Raw genomic sequence first — 17,235 nt, 5'->3', positions numbered from 1 at the left:
ATATTAAAAATAAGTATTCTTTATATAGACTTAACACAAGACCACAAACGACAAAAATCCACAATACTATACTTAAAATGGAAGTTTTTAGCTTAGTTCAGTCCAGTTCTTAAGATGCGACACTTTAAGTCAATGTACCTTACAATGTGGGACGCTTCCACAACAAACAGTGTTGCAGCGATGGAAATGACGCAAAGTTCCGGTGCAAAGAAATAAAGACGTGAAGATCTTCCAGATGCTGTAGCGGTGACACCATTGTTCAGCGATGCGATGGCAACAGCCTCGGCTGCGACACTCTTCTCCAACATTGCGAGAGGCTTCCGCACAATTCGACAACTACAGCGGCGACATCCCAGATGCCAGGACAGCAGCTCTGACGGCGGCGCGCTTCTCCGTGGATGCAAGGTGCTTTTCTTGATACGGTGCAATACGACAGCTACAGTGGCGACATCCACGATGCAACGCCAGTAGCAGCGACAGCGACACGCTTCTTCCTCGTTGCGAGACACTTCTCTCGATGCGGTGCAATGCGTCAGCTACAGCGGCGACACCCTCCTTCGGAGTTGCGACAGCAGAGGCTGCGACGTGACACGCTTCCTCTTCGTTGCGAGACGCTTCTCTCGATGCGGTGCAATGCATCAGCTACAGCGGCGACACCCTCCTTCGGAGTTGCAACGGCAGCGGCTGTGACAGCGACACGCTTCTTCCTCATGAGTCGCGCTTCCAGCTACTTGTGACACGCAGTCCCTCAGAAGGCCCCAAAACAGCAGCAGGCACTTCCAAAGAAATCTGGGGAGCTGGGGTTTAACATCTGTTGTCCCTGAGACTTCAGCAGGAGGCAAGCTATGTTCCAAGCCCTTGGAGATCCTTCACAAGTTGAAAATAAAGCACACAAAGTTCTTTCTCCTTTATTTGGCAGTCACGCAACCACTGCAGGCCAATACCCAAGCCGCACTTCAGCTTCTCCTCAGTTTCTTCAGGGTCCTCTCCTCAGCAAAGGTTTCTTCTTGTAGTCCAAAAGTGATCTAATTTCTTGGGATCAGGGTCCCAATATTTATACCCCAAAATCCTTTGTCCTCTGACAGCAGAGGTGCCTTTGCCAAGTCCAAACCAATTCTGGAGCACTCTGTTTACATGACTCCTTCTTTCCTTTCACAGTGCAGGGCAGAAACATCAGACGCCCCACAGGAGGTGGAGCCAGCATTGTGGGGGGGAAAGCACAGCCCTGGAGCACTTTGTTGACATGATTCCTTCTCTCCTTTCACAGTGCAGGGCAGAGACATCAGATGCACCACAGGGGGTGGAGCCAGCACTGTGGGGGGCAGGTACCGTCTTATTCAGGTCCCAGGTGGAACTCCTCCCTCCCATCTATGTTATGTTATGTTATGTTAATTGGTTTCTACAGCGCTCAACTCACCCTGGGGCATCTAGATGCAGATCTCTACATTCACCACTGGGCGGACTCACCCTGTCTCCTGGAATCTCCCAGCCCTGTCACTCAAACTCCAGAAAAGGAATACACAACCTAGCAGAGGCAGGTTTAGATAGTTAGACAAGAAAATACCTACTTCCTAAAAGTGGTATTTTCAAACACAGAATGTTAAAACTAACTTCACTAAAAGATGTATTTTATCATTCTGAGTTCAGACATACTAAACTTGAATTTCTACCATATTCCTTGCGTCAGTTAGGATTATAAAATGTAATAATCTAACTGCCCTTTCTGGTCTATGGAGAACAGTTAGCCTTGCAATAGTGAACAATGAAAATGTCTGTAATTCACTATTAGGACTTGCCACACACACCGGGGCATGTCCTACCTTATATTTACAATGCACCCTGCATTTGGGCCTACCATAGGGATGTCTGATATGAAGAAAAGGGAAGGTTTAGAGACTGGCAAGTGTGTGCATGTGCCCAGTCAGCAAGGCAGTACCAGACTGCACACAGGCTCTGCAATGGCAGGCCTTAGACACACTTTTATATGCTGCTTCTGTGGGTGGCACAACCAGGGCTGCAAGCCCACTAGCAGCATTTGGTTTACAAGCCCTGGGCACACTCAGTGCACTGTACTAGGGTCTGAACAGTAAACCAAATAAGCCAATCATAGAATAAACAATTCATACATTAATTTATAATAGGGAGAGTATAAGCACTTTAGCACTCATCAGCAGTGGTAAAGTACCCTGAGTCATAAAACCAACAAAAACAGGTCAGACAAAATACAGGAGGAAGGCAAAAAAATCAGGGATGACCATGCAAAAAGGGCCAAGTCCAACAGGTATCAAGATGAAGTGGCACCCTAGGATTGCCCAGAGGTTCCTGGCTGCTAGAACGTTTTACTCTTGCTCAAGGGAGAGAGAGGCTGTTGGTGTTTTTCGTGTTATGTGCTGCTGGACCCTGGGACTATGACAGCCATGAACAACTGGAAGGAGAAACACCCTGATGCCCAAAAAGGACCACTTACTTTGTCACAGTTGACCCAAGGACCTGTGGTCTCACATAGGGCCAATGAGGCTTGCCCCCTTGGGCCCCCTGAGGATCAGAACAGATCTGGACTTCTACACACAGAGACCAAGATCAAGAGTTATGCTCACTCAGAGGACCAGTGGAGCCATCTCACTGGCAGGTACACCTCTTTATTAGGCCAGGAGGACTGCTGGAACTGCCCCCAATCGCTAAAGCTCGTCACTAGGATAAAAATGAGCCAAACAGAGAGAAGAAATCAGCCCAAGAGGGTCTGAGTTATGGGCCTTTGAATTTCTCTGTCCGTTTAAACCAGCCTGCTATCAGTGACACATAGTGTGGGGTTCTGCTGTCTTTCTGAAGATTTTCCCTCATGGAGGGCTTTTTCCATGGGGGACACTGCATGTGTTTGGGGGGTAGGCATGTGTAGAGCCCCTCCAACATATTGGATTGTCCCCCGCAAATTTCGGCGTTTGCGAATGCATTTGTGCTTGATACATATGGCCCAAAGATAAAGCTATTTTCCTACATCAGTGTGGTGTCCATTTGTGGTGTTATCACTGGGTCACTGGGCAGCTAGTAGTGCACAAAGTATAATCACTCACAGCCTTCCTGACTACTTTGTGCATTTTAAATGAGCATTGTAGGTCGAAAAATCTTTCCTTTAAGACATACTAAAAAAAGGCATACAGACCACTGGGGTTATCCCAGAAAAAAGAGGTATTATCCGTAAGAATCATGCTTTACATTGGTCTACATAATCTAACAATACCAACTCAAGTATTATATAAATAAATCTATGTGCCCGCTTGTTATGCCCGCCTCTCATACAGTACCTTAGACCATATGTGAAGAACTGGCACTGAGCATTGGATGTGCAAAGGGCCTGGCATCTGTAGACATCTGACGCAGTTGTTATTGTAAGATCATCACCGTTGAAATCCACACCAGGTAACATCAATGAGGCACATTCTTTCCCATCTGCATTAAAAAACAGGGGCATCAGAATCGCAGCGCTACCTTTCAGCGCACATGGAGGAAAGCTCACAGAGATGCCATGGAGGGATGCGTCTTTCAAGGCGCATACACTGAAACTTCACCACAGCTTGGCCTTGGCTAGAGGGAAGTGGCAAAGAGGCAGTGCATGCACTGATCTAGATTCCTAAAGTATAGACAACAGAATTTATGAATCATGGCTCAAAGCTGATGCATGGACATTACAATTTTTCTTGCTGAGGAATCTCCATCCAACTTGAGCTAACCTTATCCATGCCCTCTTCCTCTTGTTGAGAAAGCTGCCCTCATGGATTCTTGAATCAGCAGTTACCCCTGCTCAGGCTTTCCTTCCCTGGGCATGGGTTCTTACACCATGTTGGAAATGGCATGTTCTGGTTGGCTTAGTCGATGCCTTAGCCGGGCAGAACCTGCCACTCCTGTCAGGGGTGGGTGATAACACTCACTGTAACCTGGGCTCACCCTTGGGTAGCTTGGCACTGAGCAGCCAGGCTTATCACAGAGGAAATGTGTAAATCATTGGCACAGCACTCACTCACGATAATACTGATCATCACAAGAGACATCACTGTGATGTATGTGAATAATGTTTATAATCAACACACACAATAACCATCACAGCCTGAACATCATGTTCTTCTGGACAAAAATCACACGTGGGAGTGTTACTAGCAATACTTGGCCCAACTGTGTTGAAATGACATCAGTAGTATGCACACTTGGGAAATATCGTACTCAATGTCCTCCACAACACCCTTATGCAGTGCAACACGTTGTCAAACCTAGGCCCACCTTGGCAATTCTTATAATTCAATACCACAGAGTAATGGAGAACACCCCATGCAACAACCATATTGGAAATATGTATATACAAGAATTATAACAACCTGGTGTTCTTCTGGCAAGAAAGCAATATGAAACACAGCACCGCCGGCCACTGTCATCAACACACAAGTGGTCCACAGACTGTCACCTCAATTCACACGTATGCACAAGGCACAATAATGTGGTGCAACTGATATCTGGTGGGGTCAATGGGTAACACACTGTAGAGACCCTGTGACCCAAGCTTACCCCCACCCTCCAATTTACCTCAACTACCTTACACCTACAGATTGGAGATAACCAGCCCCCCCCCCCCTGAGTACGAGGCAGCACGCAGCCGAAGTCACACTTAGTGAGGGTCCCAGGGAAGAAGGTGCAGGTAGGCAGCAGGACTAAATAGGAGGCAATTAGCAAATGGGGAGTTTGGCCATCACTTGAGAAGTTTACCGAAAGAATGTGGAGCAGAAGCGGCCTGATGGGAATAGTAAGTCACTCAGAAGGGTCCTGCCCAGGGATTTCTGGTACCAGCCTAATTCTGCAAAAAAATAAGGTGGAGGGGTCACGCATCCTCTTGACCTGCTTCTGACCGATCTCAAAAGCGTCCCTTCAACCCAACCAGTCATTCTCAATAACCAATGCCTGCCCTGGGCGAGGGGAAGGCAGTTGGTCACGTCAATCCAGTTGCACCCAGGCAATTCTGGGCGCAATGTCTGCTGCGCGATGTTACGAGCTGCACCAGACAATTCCGGTCTCACACAAAGAAGAGTTGCATATTCCATATTTGCCTGGAAATGTGGCACAACTCCAGTTATGTGCAATTTTAACGGAAATTTTCAAGCTCACCACTTCTGTTAGCGGGACTTAACAAAAATGAGTGCAAGGTAGGTTTACAGTCAACAAACTGCTACTAAACACACAAACAAGACATTTACAGGAAAATCTCAGTATGTCGATAAACCCAAAAAATAGCCACTAAGTCCAATTAGAGGCCGTTTTTTAAGGCCAGAAAAAAGCTGGTCTTAATATTGGTGGAAACACTTGGGCCCACATTTAAGATGTTTGGGTGCTACTGCAAGGAATATTGCTGGGCTGCCCTGCACCAAAACAAAAGGTCAGGAATGCGCCCTACCTATAAGATAGGGCGCATTCCTGGGCCCCATCACGAAAAGCGTTGCATTGCTGCGATAAAACAGCGATTGAACACTTCCCACTGCACCCTCATTGTGACACCATGGCTGCGCCATATTCAGTGGTGTAACGAAAGTTTAAGTGGCCCCCCTGCAATGTACACAGAGGGGCCCTCGCTCAGCGCTCAGGTTTAAGTACTGTGCTGAGGGGGCCCCCTGCAGCTCAGGGGTCCCCCGCACCATGGGTAATGCGGGCGCTGTGTTATGCTCCTGGTCACATTTACTATATGGCGCTCCATAGCGCAATCAATGATAGATACGTCTGGAATCCTGACGTATATTTTGGCGCATTGCTGCAGTTGGGTCGCAAGCAGGATGCATCTCCAGCAATGCATGGGGCCAGCCTATCCCTATGGCCCTGATGCAGGTATAATGTGGCACAGGGCTTTGCAAGGTCACGCATATGCATATATGCGTCACTTTGTAAATACAGCGCAACGTGGTGCAAAATTCATCCTGCAAGTACATCAAGAAAATGACACACTGGTGGTGTTAAATGGTTACCAGGGGCTAATGAATAAGCCCCCCTGTGTTTTTCCCCTTAGTTGGCACACAATGATTGCTATGCACCAACGCAGGCACCCTTGCGCCATGGTGCAAGGGTGACTGTGTTTATTTATTTATAAAGTTTGCATAGCGCAAACATTACCGTGGTGGGTATCAGAGCACTTTTCACGATGAGAAGTAGTGTAATATTTGGCATGGAAAACAGGAAAAACGTACTTGACGACCAAACAAATCATAAAGTATAATAGGATAACACGGATTGGTCTTGAATAAAGACAGTAATAGGAAGGTCAATCCCCATAAGAGTTTGCTGGCTATACATTTTCAATGTGGCAATATATTGTCTTAAGGTAACAACTTTGTCAGGAGGAAAGATTTGGCTTCTTTTTTGAAGGAGGAGGTAGAGGAGATTAGACGAACATCCGGTGGTAGAGAGTTCTATATTTTGAGTGCAATAACCGAGAATGCTCTGGCACCCGTTTTGTTTTTGTGAGTTCATTGGGGTTTCAGAATCAGGGTAAGCACACTTCGTGAGGATCTGCTGCCCCTTGATTTTTCAAACTTTTGAGCCAGGTAACTAGGGTTATTGAGATGTAACGCATTATGCGTCATGCAGGCAATTTTCAGCTGGATTCTTGCTTCATCCGGTAGCCAGTTTAATTAGTTTAGAGCAGTGAGATGAGTAGGTTTCGTTTTGTTCCAAGGACAAGTCTGACTACAGCATTTAGGGATGCTCTTAGAGGGGCCAAATTGTAGCGAGGTAAGCCAGGTAGTGTGGCACTACCATAAGCCAGTCTGGGTAATACTAGGGCTTGTACCGCTTCTTTTAGGTCTTCATGAGGTAGATCTTGTTTAAGTTTCCGCAGAATGCCCAGTTGGTAGTTCGCTCTTTGGTGGCTGTGCTGATGTGAGCCTGCATATTTAGGTTTTTGTCTAATGTAATATCTAAGGATCTGAGGGGGTGTACGATGTGGGGAGAGCATTTGAGGGCTGTAAGATGCTTCAACCATAGATCAATCTTGGGGCTATAGTTCAGTGGAGAGATGAGAAGAAATTCGGTTTTGGCAGCGTTGAGTTTGAGATAGTTATCCACGAGCCAGAGATGTGTGTTATGTAAGATGGAATGGAGGGATATAATGTCCTCTGGGGAGGCAATTTTGACATACAGCTAAGTGTCATCAGCGTACATGTGGTATTGGATATTAGAAGATTTTAGTAGGTAAGCAAGTGGTTTCAGGAATAAGTTAAATAAAAATGGGTGAGAGAGCAGATCCTTGAGGAATGCCAAGAGTGATCACGTGGGACTTAGAGAGGGATGGATTCATTTTGACTCTTAGGGATCTGTTTTGGAGGAATGAAGAGAACCATTGTAATACGACCCCTGATAAGCCCATCCTTTATTCCAATAAGTTCAATAGATTATCATGTTTGACGGTGTCAAAGGCAGCCCATAAATCAAGCAATATTAGTAGGCATGATTCATTTTGATCCAGCATTTTTAGTATGTCATCCACTATATAAGAACACGCAGATTCAGTAATGTGATTTTGAGAGAAGCCTGATTGGTGTTGGTTGAGGAGTTGATATTTGTCTATGTGATTGCAGAGTTGACTCTGGAAACATTTTTCGAAGAGCTTTGCCAGAGTAGGGATGTTGGAGATGGGTCGGTAGTTGTTAGGATCAGAGCAGTCTGCCATAGATTTGTTTTTAATGGGTGTTATTTGTCCTGCTTTTAGGCAGTCCGGGATAGTGCCTTGACGTAGTGAGGCATTTACAATCTTGGTCCATAAGGGAGTACACAGGTTTTGATCTCATAGAGTATGCGAGGAGGTAGAGGGGGAGTTGGTTAGATGGGTTAGATGGGTTTAAGGAAGAAAGAATGTTGTACACGTCATGTTTGCTGACTGGGGAGAAGGTTTTCCAGGAGGCATTGTTTTTGGAGGGGGGTCATGATGTTTCATTCCCTTCGTGAACTGGGCGGTGTATGAGAAATTGAATGGGATAGCTGGTAGTAATTCCTTTTCTAGTTGAAGTTTGTTCTCTATCTTTGTGGTTTTTTCCTTGAAGAATTTGGCCATTTCTTCGCATATTGGATGGCTGCTGGATCCGGAGACTGACGAGTTGGGTGTGTTACGGGATTGCTGCTTGACTATTTCAAATAGTTTTCTAGGCCTATTTCTGGCTTGGTTAAGCTGTCTTCTAAACAAATGAGCTTTCATTTGTCTTATTCTTCTATTGTATATGTTCCTCATTGTTCTCAGGCGTTTTAGCAGTTCCAGGGATGGGGAGGATCATCAAGCTCTTTCTGCTGTTCTTAGATAACGTATTTCTGTGTTCAGGTTGTCGTTGAACCAGGGCTTTGATTTTTTATTGGATATATTTTTCTGTTGAAGGGGCGCGATAGAGTCCATGACTTCCAATAGATTAAAGCCGCCCAGGAAGATCTGGGGTCCTTAAAGATTTTGATTCATTGTGATGATTTCCATGACTTGTTCAATGAACAAAAGTTATCAACCAGAGGGTGATAGAAGGCATGTATATTACAAATTGATTTGTTGTTGCAAGAGGTGTTGATGCTAAGATATTCGCATGTCATTATAGCTGTTGTTTCCAATTGGCGTACTGAAAGAGTATTATGGTAGATGCATGCTAATCCACCCCTGTTTTCTTGGATCTATCTAGTCTAATGATCTTGTGACTAGGTGGAACTAGTAGATCTATGATGGGATGAGAGGAGTTGTTTAACCATGTTTCCATGAGGATAACTATGTCGAACCTATGAAGAGAATGAGGTTGTAGATATCTGCAGTGTATTTATTTGCTGATCTGCAATTGAGGAGCATGCACTTCAGCTGCCTATTATCATGAAGGGAGGCCATCTGTGACAAAAGACGCGCTTGAGGTTATTCTTGTTTATTCCTTTGTGGTTGAGGCTCAGTTCTCTGAAAGGGTTCTCTTGGATGGTGTGGATTTGAATTTGATCAGAATTGTTAGTATTCCTTTCGGACTGATAAGAGAGGAGGAGTTTATGGATCTCAGTGCTCGCTAAATCTCGATTTTCTCTCTTTCGGTGAGAAGCATCATTAGTGTAAGGTGTAGTTCCCGATCCCAGATTAGCTGTGTGTGGGACATGGAGTGTGGGGATGTCTGTGAGTTATTCAGTTCTGCTTATCATGTTGTTATTTGAACTCTGAGAGAGCCGCAGATCAGATGTCTCTGAAGATCCTCCTTAAGATGTTTTAGGCAACGATCAATCTCATTGAATTGCATTACCCAGTAACCCATGTGTACAGGTAGCGTTGGGTTGTGTTGGAAGGTCTGTAAGCAGAGTGATGTTATAAGGGACCCCATGTTGAGAGGGTAGGTCCTTATTAGTTGGACATTGTTGTTGTGGATATGTATGAGGAGGATTAGAAGTAATGGGAGGTGGTGTACTAAGAGTGGTAGTAAAATGGTTGGAGGATCTGGGCGATTTAAGGTTGATTTGTTGAGGAGACATGAATTTGTGGATATTATTGCTCCCTGTATGGTTGATCGATGAGGGAGTGGTTGGAGGGCTCTCATTGATACTCTCCGGGTACGTAAGAGGTAAGATGGGGTGAGTGGAGTGGAGGAAGTTCCATGAAGTCGGGGGTTATGGTAATTTTATATTGAGGCGGAGCAGATGAGTTTGGTCGCCTATTCCTAGTAGGGTTCTCAATCTCTGATTGTGAGGATGATTCTGGAGTGAGATTGGAGGTAGCGAAGATGGATAGGCAATCGCTTGTGACCGGAAGTGGGTTGATTGAGCTAGTATTAGCCATTTGCGTTAAGGAGGATGTGGGGGTTTCATCAGGAGCATTAGGGTAATTTTGGGTTGGAAGAATGGACTTGTTGTAGACCCTTTTTTTTAGGATAGGGAAGATTTTGTCGATTAAGAATAGATTTTAATTTAAGGCCTATATTAGTATAATCCAATTATTATATATGGATATGGTAGCATTTGCATTGTAGAAGGAAGAGGGAGAGACCAAAATTCTAAGTCTGTGTGGTGTTTTTCTGATGTCTGTAATGCTTAACATGAAGAAAAAAATAATTCTCCATTTGGCTCTTCTTTTTGTATGAAATATAAGGTCATTAGTTCCCTTGGTGGTACAGAAATAATGGTCTGAAATAAGAGTTTCTGGATGGGGGAGGAGCTTAGCGCGCACCCAAGATGGTCGCGTGAGCTCAGAGCTCCCGGACCCTCGCCACCTCCACCGGTTATCCTGCACTTTATCCTGATTTGGACGACGGGCTTTTGTGGTCGTGACCCTGCTGATCATTTCCTCGTTTCCGCATTTCGTCTAGGCTCCCGGCAGCCGGAAATATGGACTTTTGACCGTTTTTGGCCTGCTCCATGGTACTGCCCCAGGCTTGCTTTCCCTGCCAGCCGGGTGGTAATTGAATAACAACGGCACGTGTGACTCTCCCCTGCCCGGTCTCCAACTTTCGGTTTCGGTTCTAGTGCCTCCACCTCATGGACTCTGCCTTGGTCGCCTAGGTGATTTGATCCTCTCACCTGGCCCGCAGGCGCTTGGCGATCCTGGTTGTCCCTGCTTCTTGACTGGTGGCTGGCCTTTACCGATTCTCCGACTTGTTGAGGGCACTTCGAGTGTAGCCATTTTCACTAGGTCTCAGAGTACCCCTCTGGGCGCACGACCCAAAATGGCCACCAAGCCCGAGGGAGAAAGACGCAAGACCAGACCGGCGGCTCGAGGAGGCTCTGTGCAGTCCAACGTCATGGATCGATACACCCTCACTAAGGGCTCTCCGGGTGGACCGAGTAAACCCCCTGCCAACCTTGGGGACGACTCCCTGTTGGATGGAGATCTGTCGTTGAAAGACGTCATGGGCGCCATTAATGGGATGAAGGCCACGCTAGGACAGCAATACGAGGCCCTGACCCATAAGTTGGACACAGTTGCCATAGATGTCACCCTGATCAGGGCGGACCTTGCGAAGACTAACGAGAAGGTCAAATCCCTAGATCTGAAGACATCTAGCCTTATTACCGACGTCTCCGAATTACAGACTGAAGTTGGTAACCTGAGGTCCGCCCGTGACTACCTCTCTCGGCGCCTGGATGATTTTGAAGGCCGCGCTCGACGGAACAACGTCCGACTGGTCGGGGTACCGGAGACGACGGAATCGTCATCGGTGGATCTACTAGTGGAGGACCTTGTCCTGAATCACTTAGCGCCCAAAGGCCTTAGCAAGTTTTTTGCAGTAGAACGGGCCCACCGTATCCCGGGTGGCCCGCCTAAGCTTGGAGCTCCCCCGCGGCCCATCATTGCACGGATCTTTAACTTTCGTGACAGAGACGTGATCCTCCAGGCTTCCCGCACATCGGGCCCTACGGCTTATGAGAATGCTTCGGTTAACTTCTACCCGGACTTCACCCAGCAGGTCCAGAAGCAACGCCTTGGATTTCAGGGGGTGAAGAGGAGACTGCGGGACAGAGACATGAAATATGCCATGCTTTTCCCGGCTCGCCTGCGTGTGGTCTACAATGATAGAACATTTTTCTTTGATCATCCTGGAGCAGCCAGCGATTGGCTAGACTCACTGCCCCCTCAAGAACAATTTGACTGTCCTGATCACTCCGGTGGTGCGGGGGACGGCCCGGTGGAGCAGGAATGAGGAGCGAACTCGGCTCCCGGGCCGCCATGTTGACTTTCGGCAGTGGTTTGATGCTACGCAACTATTGCTTGCTATTGTGTTGTCAGAACGGGGTGTGGGTGGGGGTCGGGTGAATCTTCCTCCTCTGGGGTTCTTTTCGTAGATTAGTTGTATATTAGGGCGACAGGCACACTGCAAGTTGGGGTGGCTCTCGAGTCTTACGCAGGGGTGCGGGGTGGGGGGTACGATGATGTTTTGGGGGGTTGAGGGGTTCCGATTTTTGTTTCTCTGTTTTTTTCAAGGCACTGTACTGATGATCTTCTGTATTTACGTGTTGCGTTGGGGGTGGGGGGGACCTTGGGGTGGCCTGTGGGATGGGGGATAGGGGACTACGTATACTGTGTTGGAACGTCAATGGGTTGGGTGATAGAATTAAGAGGGGGGTGGTTTTGCAGATGCTGCGACGCTTGTCTCCGGATGTGGTTTTGCTTCAGGAGACGCATCTGCTCGGCAACACGTGCCATGCACTGAATAGGCGTGGCTATCGTCTCATTGCACACTCAGGTTTCACTTCTGGCTCCAGGGGGGTGGGTATTATGGTTCGGACCTCCCTCCCTCTCGCTGTAGACGATATTATACTTGATGATAGAGGGCGGTACGCCGCAATTGTTGGGCGTTGGGAGGGGAAGGTGATCACTATGTTTTCGGTCTATATACCTCCGGGCCTCCAAACTACGACTTATGCCGATCTGGGAAGAGTGATTCTGGGGGTCCCCGAAGGTTTGCTGGTGGTTGGGGGGGATCTCAATTCGGTAGTGTCTGGGACATTTGACCGTTACCCTCCCCGTGTTATCGCACAATCTCAATCCTGGTTGGGGGACTTCCTGGAGGCGCTGGGGCTGGCTGATTTCTGGCGTTTACATCATCCTGGGCAACGCCAGTATACCTTTCACTCTGGGGCCCACGGTAGCCTTTCGAGACTTGATTACGTACTGATGCCCTCCTCTCAGGCTTCCCTTATAGGGGAGGTTAAACATCTAGCCAGGGGTATCTCGGATCATTCCCTGTTGTGGTTGGTTGTGAACGCACATCTGGGTTCGGAGGGTCGTCTCGCCCCGATTAACCCGTGGTACCTCCGCGATCCTAAGATCAGGAAGGAACTCCTTGCAGCGATCACTCACTACTTTGCTGACAACGTTGGTTCAGTAACCTCTTCTGTTTCTCTATGGGAAGCGTACAAAACAGTAATTCGAGGCCAGGCCCTCTCATCGATTGGCCATGTTAAGAGATGTAGGCGGGAGGAGGTCATCCGTCTTGAGTCTGAAATTTCCGCCCTTGAAGGGGAGTTGGATTCTGGGGTCTCCCCTGAGAAGCTGCACCTTCTAAATCTGAAACAGCTTGAATATAGAGCGCTGGTGACTGATGCTGCGAAAGAGATGGGTCGTGAACGGCAGGGGCGGCTGTATGATGTGGGTGATAAGGCTGGGAAATTGCTGGCTTGGTTGGATAGGAGAGAATGCGCGAGTCGGGTAGTTCCTGTTGTGGTGGATGAAAATGGTGTGGATGTCACTGATCCAGCTGGAATCGTGACGCGCTTTGCTGACTATTTTCGGGTGGTGTACTCCTCGGTGTCCGATCGGCCGGAGCGGGACTCCCACTTGCTTCTACGTCATATATCGCTCCCATGCCTGTCTGATCAAGAGAGGGATCTGTTGGAAGCTCCGCCCACTGCGGATGAAATTGCGACCGCTATCCGCTCGATTCGCTCGGGGCGGGCCTCGGGCCCGAATGGGCTCCCCATTGAACTTTATAAGCTCTGTCCGGATGTACTGGCGCCGTATCTCCGATCGATGTTCTTGGAGTCACTGGAGGAGGGATTTCTTCCTCCTGACCAAAGACTGGCCTCCATTGTAGTTATCCATAAGGAGGGTAAGCCGCGTGACCGTTGTGAATCCTTTAGACCTATTTCCCTGATAAATGCTGAACCTAAGATCCTAGCTAAAGTCCTTGCTAATCGTCTGGTGTCTGTTATAGGCGATCTGGTTCACCCGGACCAGTCCGGCTTTATACCGCACCGAAACACGGCACTTAACCTTCGGCGACTGCATGGAGTCCTCGCGAGAGCGGGGACTCTGCGGGAGCCGGCCATCTTGGCGTCCTTAGACGCCACCATGGCGTTTGACACGATCGAGTGGCCTTATCTTTGGGCGGTCCTCAGTAAATTCGGTTTTGGACCCGCCTTTATTCGCTGGGTGCAATTGCTCTATGTTGACCCCTTAGCCAGGGTGGTGGTGAATGGGCGGGCCTCGACCCCCTTTGCTCTTGGTAGGGGGACACGCCAGGGTTGTCCTTTGTCCCGCTCTTGTTTGCCCTAGCTCTGGAACCACTGGCGGCTTGGTTGAGGTGGAAACCGTCCTTGAAGGGAATTAGATGGTCCCCGGACTTTGAGGATCGGATATCTCTGTACGCAGACGATATACTTTTATACCTTACGTCCCCTCGAAAGTCGTTAATCGTCCTTTTTGATGTTTTGACTTCCTTTCATAAAAATTCCGGTCTAGTTATCAACTGGTCAAAATCCTGTATTTATGTTCTTTCCGGTGACGCTCCACTTTTGCCACGTGGCTGTCCCATCTCGGTGGCGCTGGAGGGTTTTAGGTATCTGGGGATCTTTATTACCTTGGACCCCGCACTTCGATATAAACGCAATTTGCTGCCCCCCCTCCAGCGCCTCCATGCGGATGTTGGAACGTGGAGTCGGCTTCCTCTTTCTCCTCTGGGACGAGCAGCGTTGTTTAAGATGATGTCGCTCCCCCGATTTCTCTATGCGCTTCAGAATACGCTTGATGTTGTACCGGCTAGCTATTTTCGGGAGATCGAGGGCCTCCAGAGGCAGTTGCTATGGGGGGCCGGTCTCGCATTGCCCTTTCGAAGCTTACACTCCCGTGGTACGATGGCGGCATCACTCTCCCTGACATCCGTCGCTACTGCTGGGCCTCTCAGCTGGGGGCCATCAACCATGGCACCTACACTCCTTCGCCAAATCCGGCCTTTGGGATGGATAAATGGTTGTTGCCCGGTGGTGACTACAACAGGGCTCTGTATGCGAAGTCGACCGTCAGGTCACTTACGGGGCCCACTAAAACAGTCGTGCAGGTGTGGCATCGGGCCACGGCTGCTACAGGCTGGGCTGATAAGTTGACCCGTGCCACGCCGCTTTATGCCTCGGATAAACTTGGCTCCCTCTGGCGGTCGAAGAGGTTCGATCGATGGGACATGATTGGGATCAGCAAGGTTGATGATGTATGGATCAAAGGTAGGATCAAGTCGTTTGATGAAATGAAAGTTGAATATGGGTTGAATGATAGAGAATCCTTTCGATATGCGCAGGTCCGACACGCGGTCCGGTCTGTTTTCCCCCTGGGCTCGGATGTTCCGGAAGCGTCCCCGCTTGAGGATCGGATACTGGATGGGCATGTCCCTGATAGCACGATCTCCCTCATTTATAAAAAGTTAATCAATATTAGGATTGATCTATTGGATAGCCTTCGGGAGTTGTGGACAAGTGATGGTCTGGAGCTGGATGATGAGGACTGGCAGGCCGCTCTCTCTTCTCCTAAGGAGGTAGCTATTCCGGCACGCCTTCGATTTGTCCAGCTCAAAATTCTTCATAGGGTATATGTGACTGGTCCGCGTCTGGTGCGCATGGGATTCTCGGCGGATGGATTGTGCAGACGTGGTTGCGGTATGGTGGCCACGTTCCTACAGATCATTTGGGAATGCCCTGCTGTACTACACTATTGGAATCGCGTGCATGGTGTAATGAGTGAGGTTACGGGTGTGCGGTTGAAGCCTGAAGCGCGGAGATGCTTGTTGAATGTTTGGGAACCGAATGATTGTACCCAAGCGCAGCTTCGATGGGTGACACTGGGTAATATGATAGTCAAGCGTGACATTGCCCAGCTTTGGGGCGCTCAGAGGCCTCCTACGGTTCTGGCATGGCAACAGAACATGGACTGGTCCATGTTTCGTGAAAAGACTGTGTATGTCTCCCGGGGCAGACCTGGCAAGTGGGGGAAAATTTGGACTCAATGGAACGTGTACCGTGGAGATATATGTACCCCCCCCTTTCGGAATTTGATACCGACTTGTCTTCCTCCCAACCTGATGTTTCCTCCGCAGCAGTATAGATATATTGATTGTTTCTGTTCTCCTTCTCTTCCCCCCATCCCACAGTATATTTTGAATGCGATACTGTTAGCTGTACGTTTGTGCCCCCCCCCCCGCAAAACCACATGATGACATGCTTGTACTGAACTGCCTTGTTTTCTTTTGTTTCTCTATTTTCTTGTTCTTTACATTTAATAAAAAAGTTTAAAAAAAAAAAAAAAAGAAAAAGAGTTTCTGGATGGGATTTGAGTAATTGGTGTTTGTTTTTTTGTTGCATTTTTGGAAATGTTGGGGGGTATTTAATAGAAAAGGCATTGGGGCCCGACGGTTCCATTTTTTATAGTTGGGAGGTACCACCTATGATTGTGAAAGTTTGTGGGTGGCGTTTCTGAAACCCCATCTACAGTTGTAGGTAAATGAGAGAATATATGATTAGTATAGACCACATTATTTGTGTTAGGGCTTCTGTTAGTGGTAATTTTGAGTTGTGGGAATAAAGTATTCTTCTTGTCAGGAGTTCACTCCAAGTTGTCTAGGATGGTCGTAATGGGTAAAAGTATGAAGGTCTGCCAGTGACTAATGTGCCTTTTAAAGATGGCTGCTATTTTTGCAGGGTTTTTTTTGTATTGATATTAGTAGCAGCCCTCTTTTTGTTTCTGGGGAAGAATGTATTCGTTTATCAGTTCAAGACACAGGAGGGCGCCATCTTGTGTGAATTGTCTGTTTGACCTATATGTTACCACATTAAAATGGTGATATGACTTCTTTTGGGTGTCACAACACTCAGGTGAATAGGATGATCAATCTCCTAGTTTTCCTTCCCAATTTTCCCAGTCTTTCTCCCTTTTTAATTTTGTAATCCTTTTTCCATTCTTTCCCAATTCAATACTTGCATGCTCCAAACTGGTGCAGATGCCCAGATGAAATCCCACAGGCTTGCCTCTGCCATTTGAGACCCTGTAGCCTCCCAGTTGGGCACTGATAGAGAACCGCAATGTGGCAAGGAAGCGAAGACCCCTGAGGAAGAGAGAGAAGAGCTGTGCCAGCATTGGAAAAGCGAGAGGAAGTGGCACCAGCCCTCTCTCTTGACCAGCCTGCCAGCGGCTCTCACAAGGGACGAGCCTCCGTTAGGAGACAGCTCCGGTCTCCACAACGAGGCAGGGCGGGGGAGAGAGGAAGCACTCACCGGCTCTATGTACTCTTCTCCAGTACTGAGGCAATCCCTCCATCAGCTACCAAGATCCTTTGTGTTGCTGGATCCCACCGCGCAGCGATTTCTGTAGGAGGCACTCACCCAGTTCCGTCACATTGTCACGGAGAATCTCCGAAGATTGCGGAGGTACTTCCTCAGCCCACCCTGAAGTCAATCGTTGAAGCGCTGGATCTCATCCGGCGCGAATCGCTGCAGTTCCCCGCAACACTCCTC

At 48.0% G+C, this 17,235-nt stretch overlaps 1 protein-coding gene across 3 annotated transcripts in view; it reads right to left on the bottom strand.

Moving 5' to 3' along the window:
• Positions 1-17,235, bottom strand: part of LOC144821563 (plasma kallikrein-like) — a 276,797-nt gene that overhangs the window by 192,555 nt on the left and 67,007 nt on the right. For 2 of the 3 annotated variants that reach the window (XM_078678747.1, XM_078678748.1), the window contains one exon: positions 3,303-3,447. The exons of the other annotated variant lie outside the window; for it this stretch is intronic. In XM_078678747.1, the coding sequence (XP_078534873.1) occupies positions 3,303-3,424 (122 nt within the window). In that variant the 5' untranslated portion in view covers positions 3,425-3,447. The remainder of the gene's footprint in view (positions 1-3,302; positions 3,448-17,235) is intronic. 3 annotated transcript variants of the gene reach the window in all.

Source organism: Lissotriton helveticus, chromosome 2_2 (genome assembly GCF_964261635.1).
Source record: "Lissotriton helveticus chromosome 2_2, aLisHel1.1, whole genome shotgun sequence".
Taxonomy (NCBI): Eukaryota; Metazoa; Chordata; class Amphibia; order Caudata; family Salamandridae; genus Lissotriton; species Lissotriton helveticus.
Note: the sequence above shows the minus strand (reverse complement) of the source record. Positions and strands in the feature narration are given on the sequence as shown.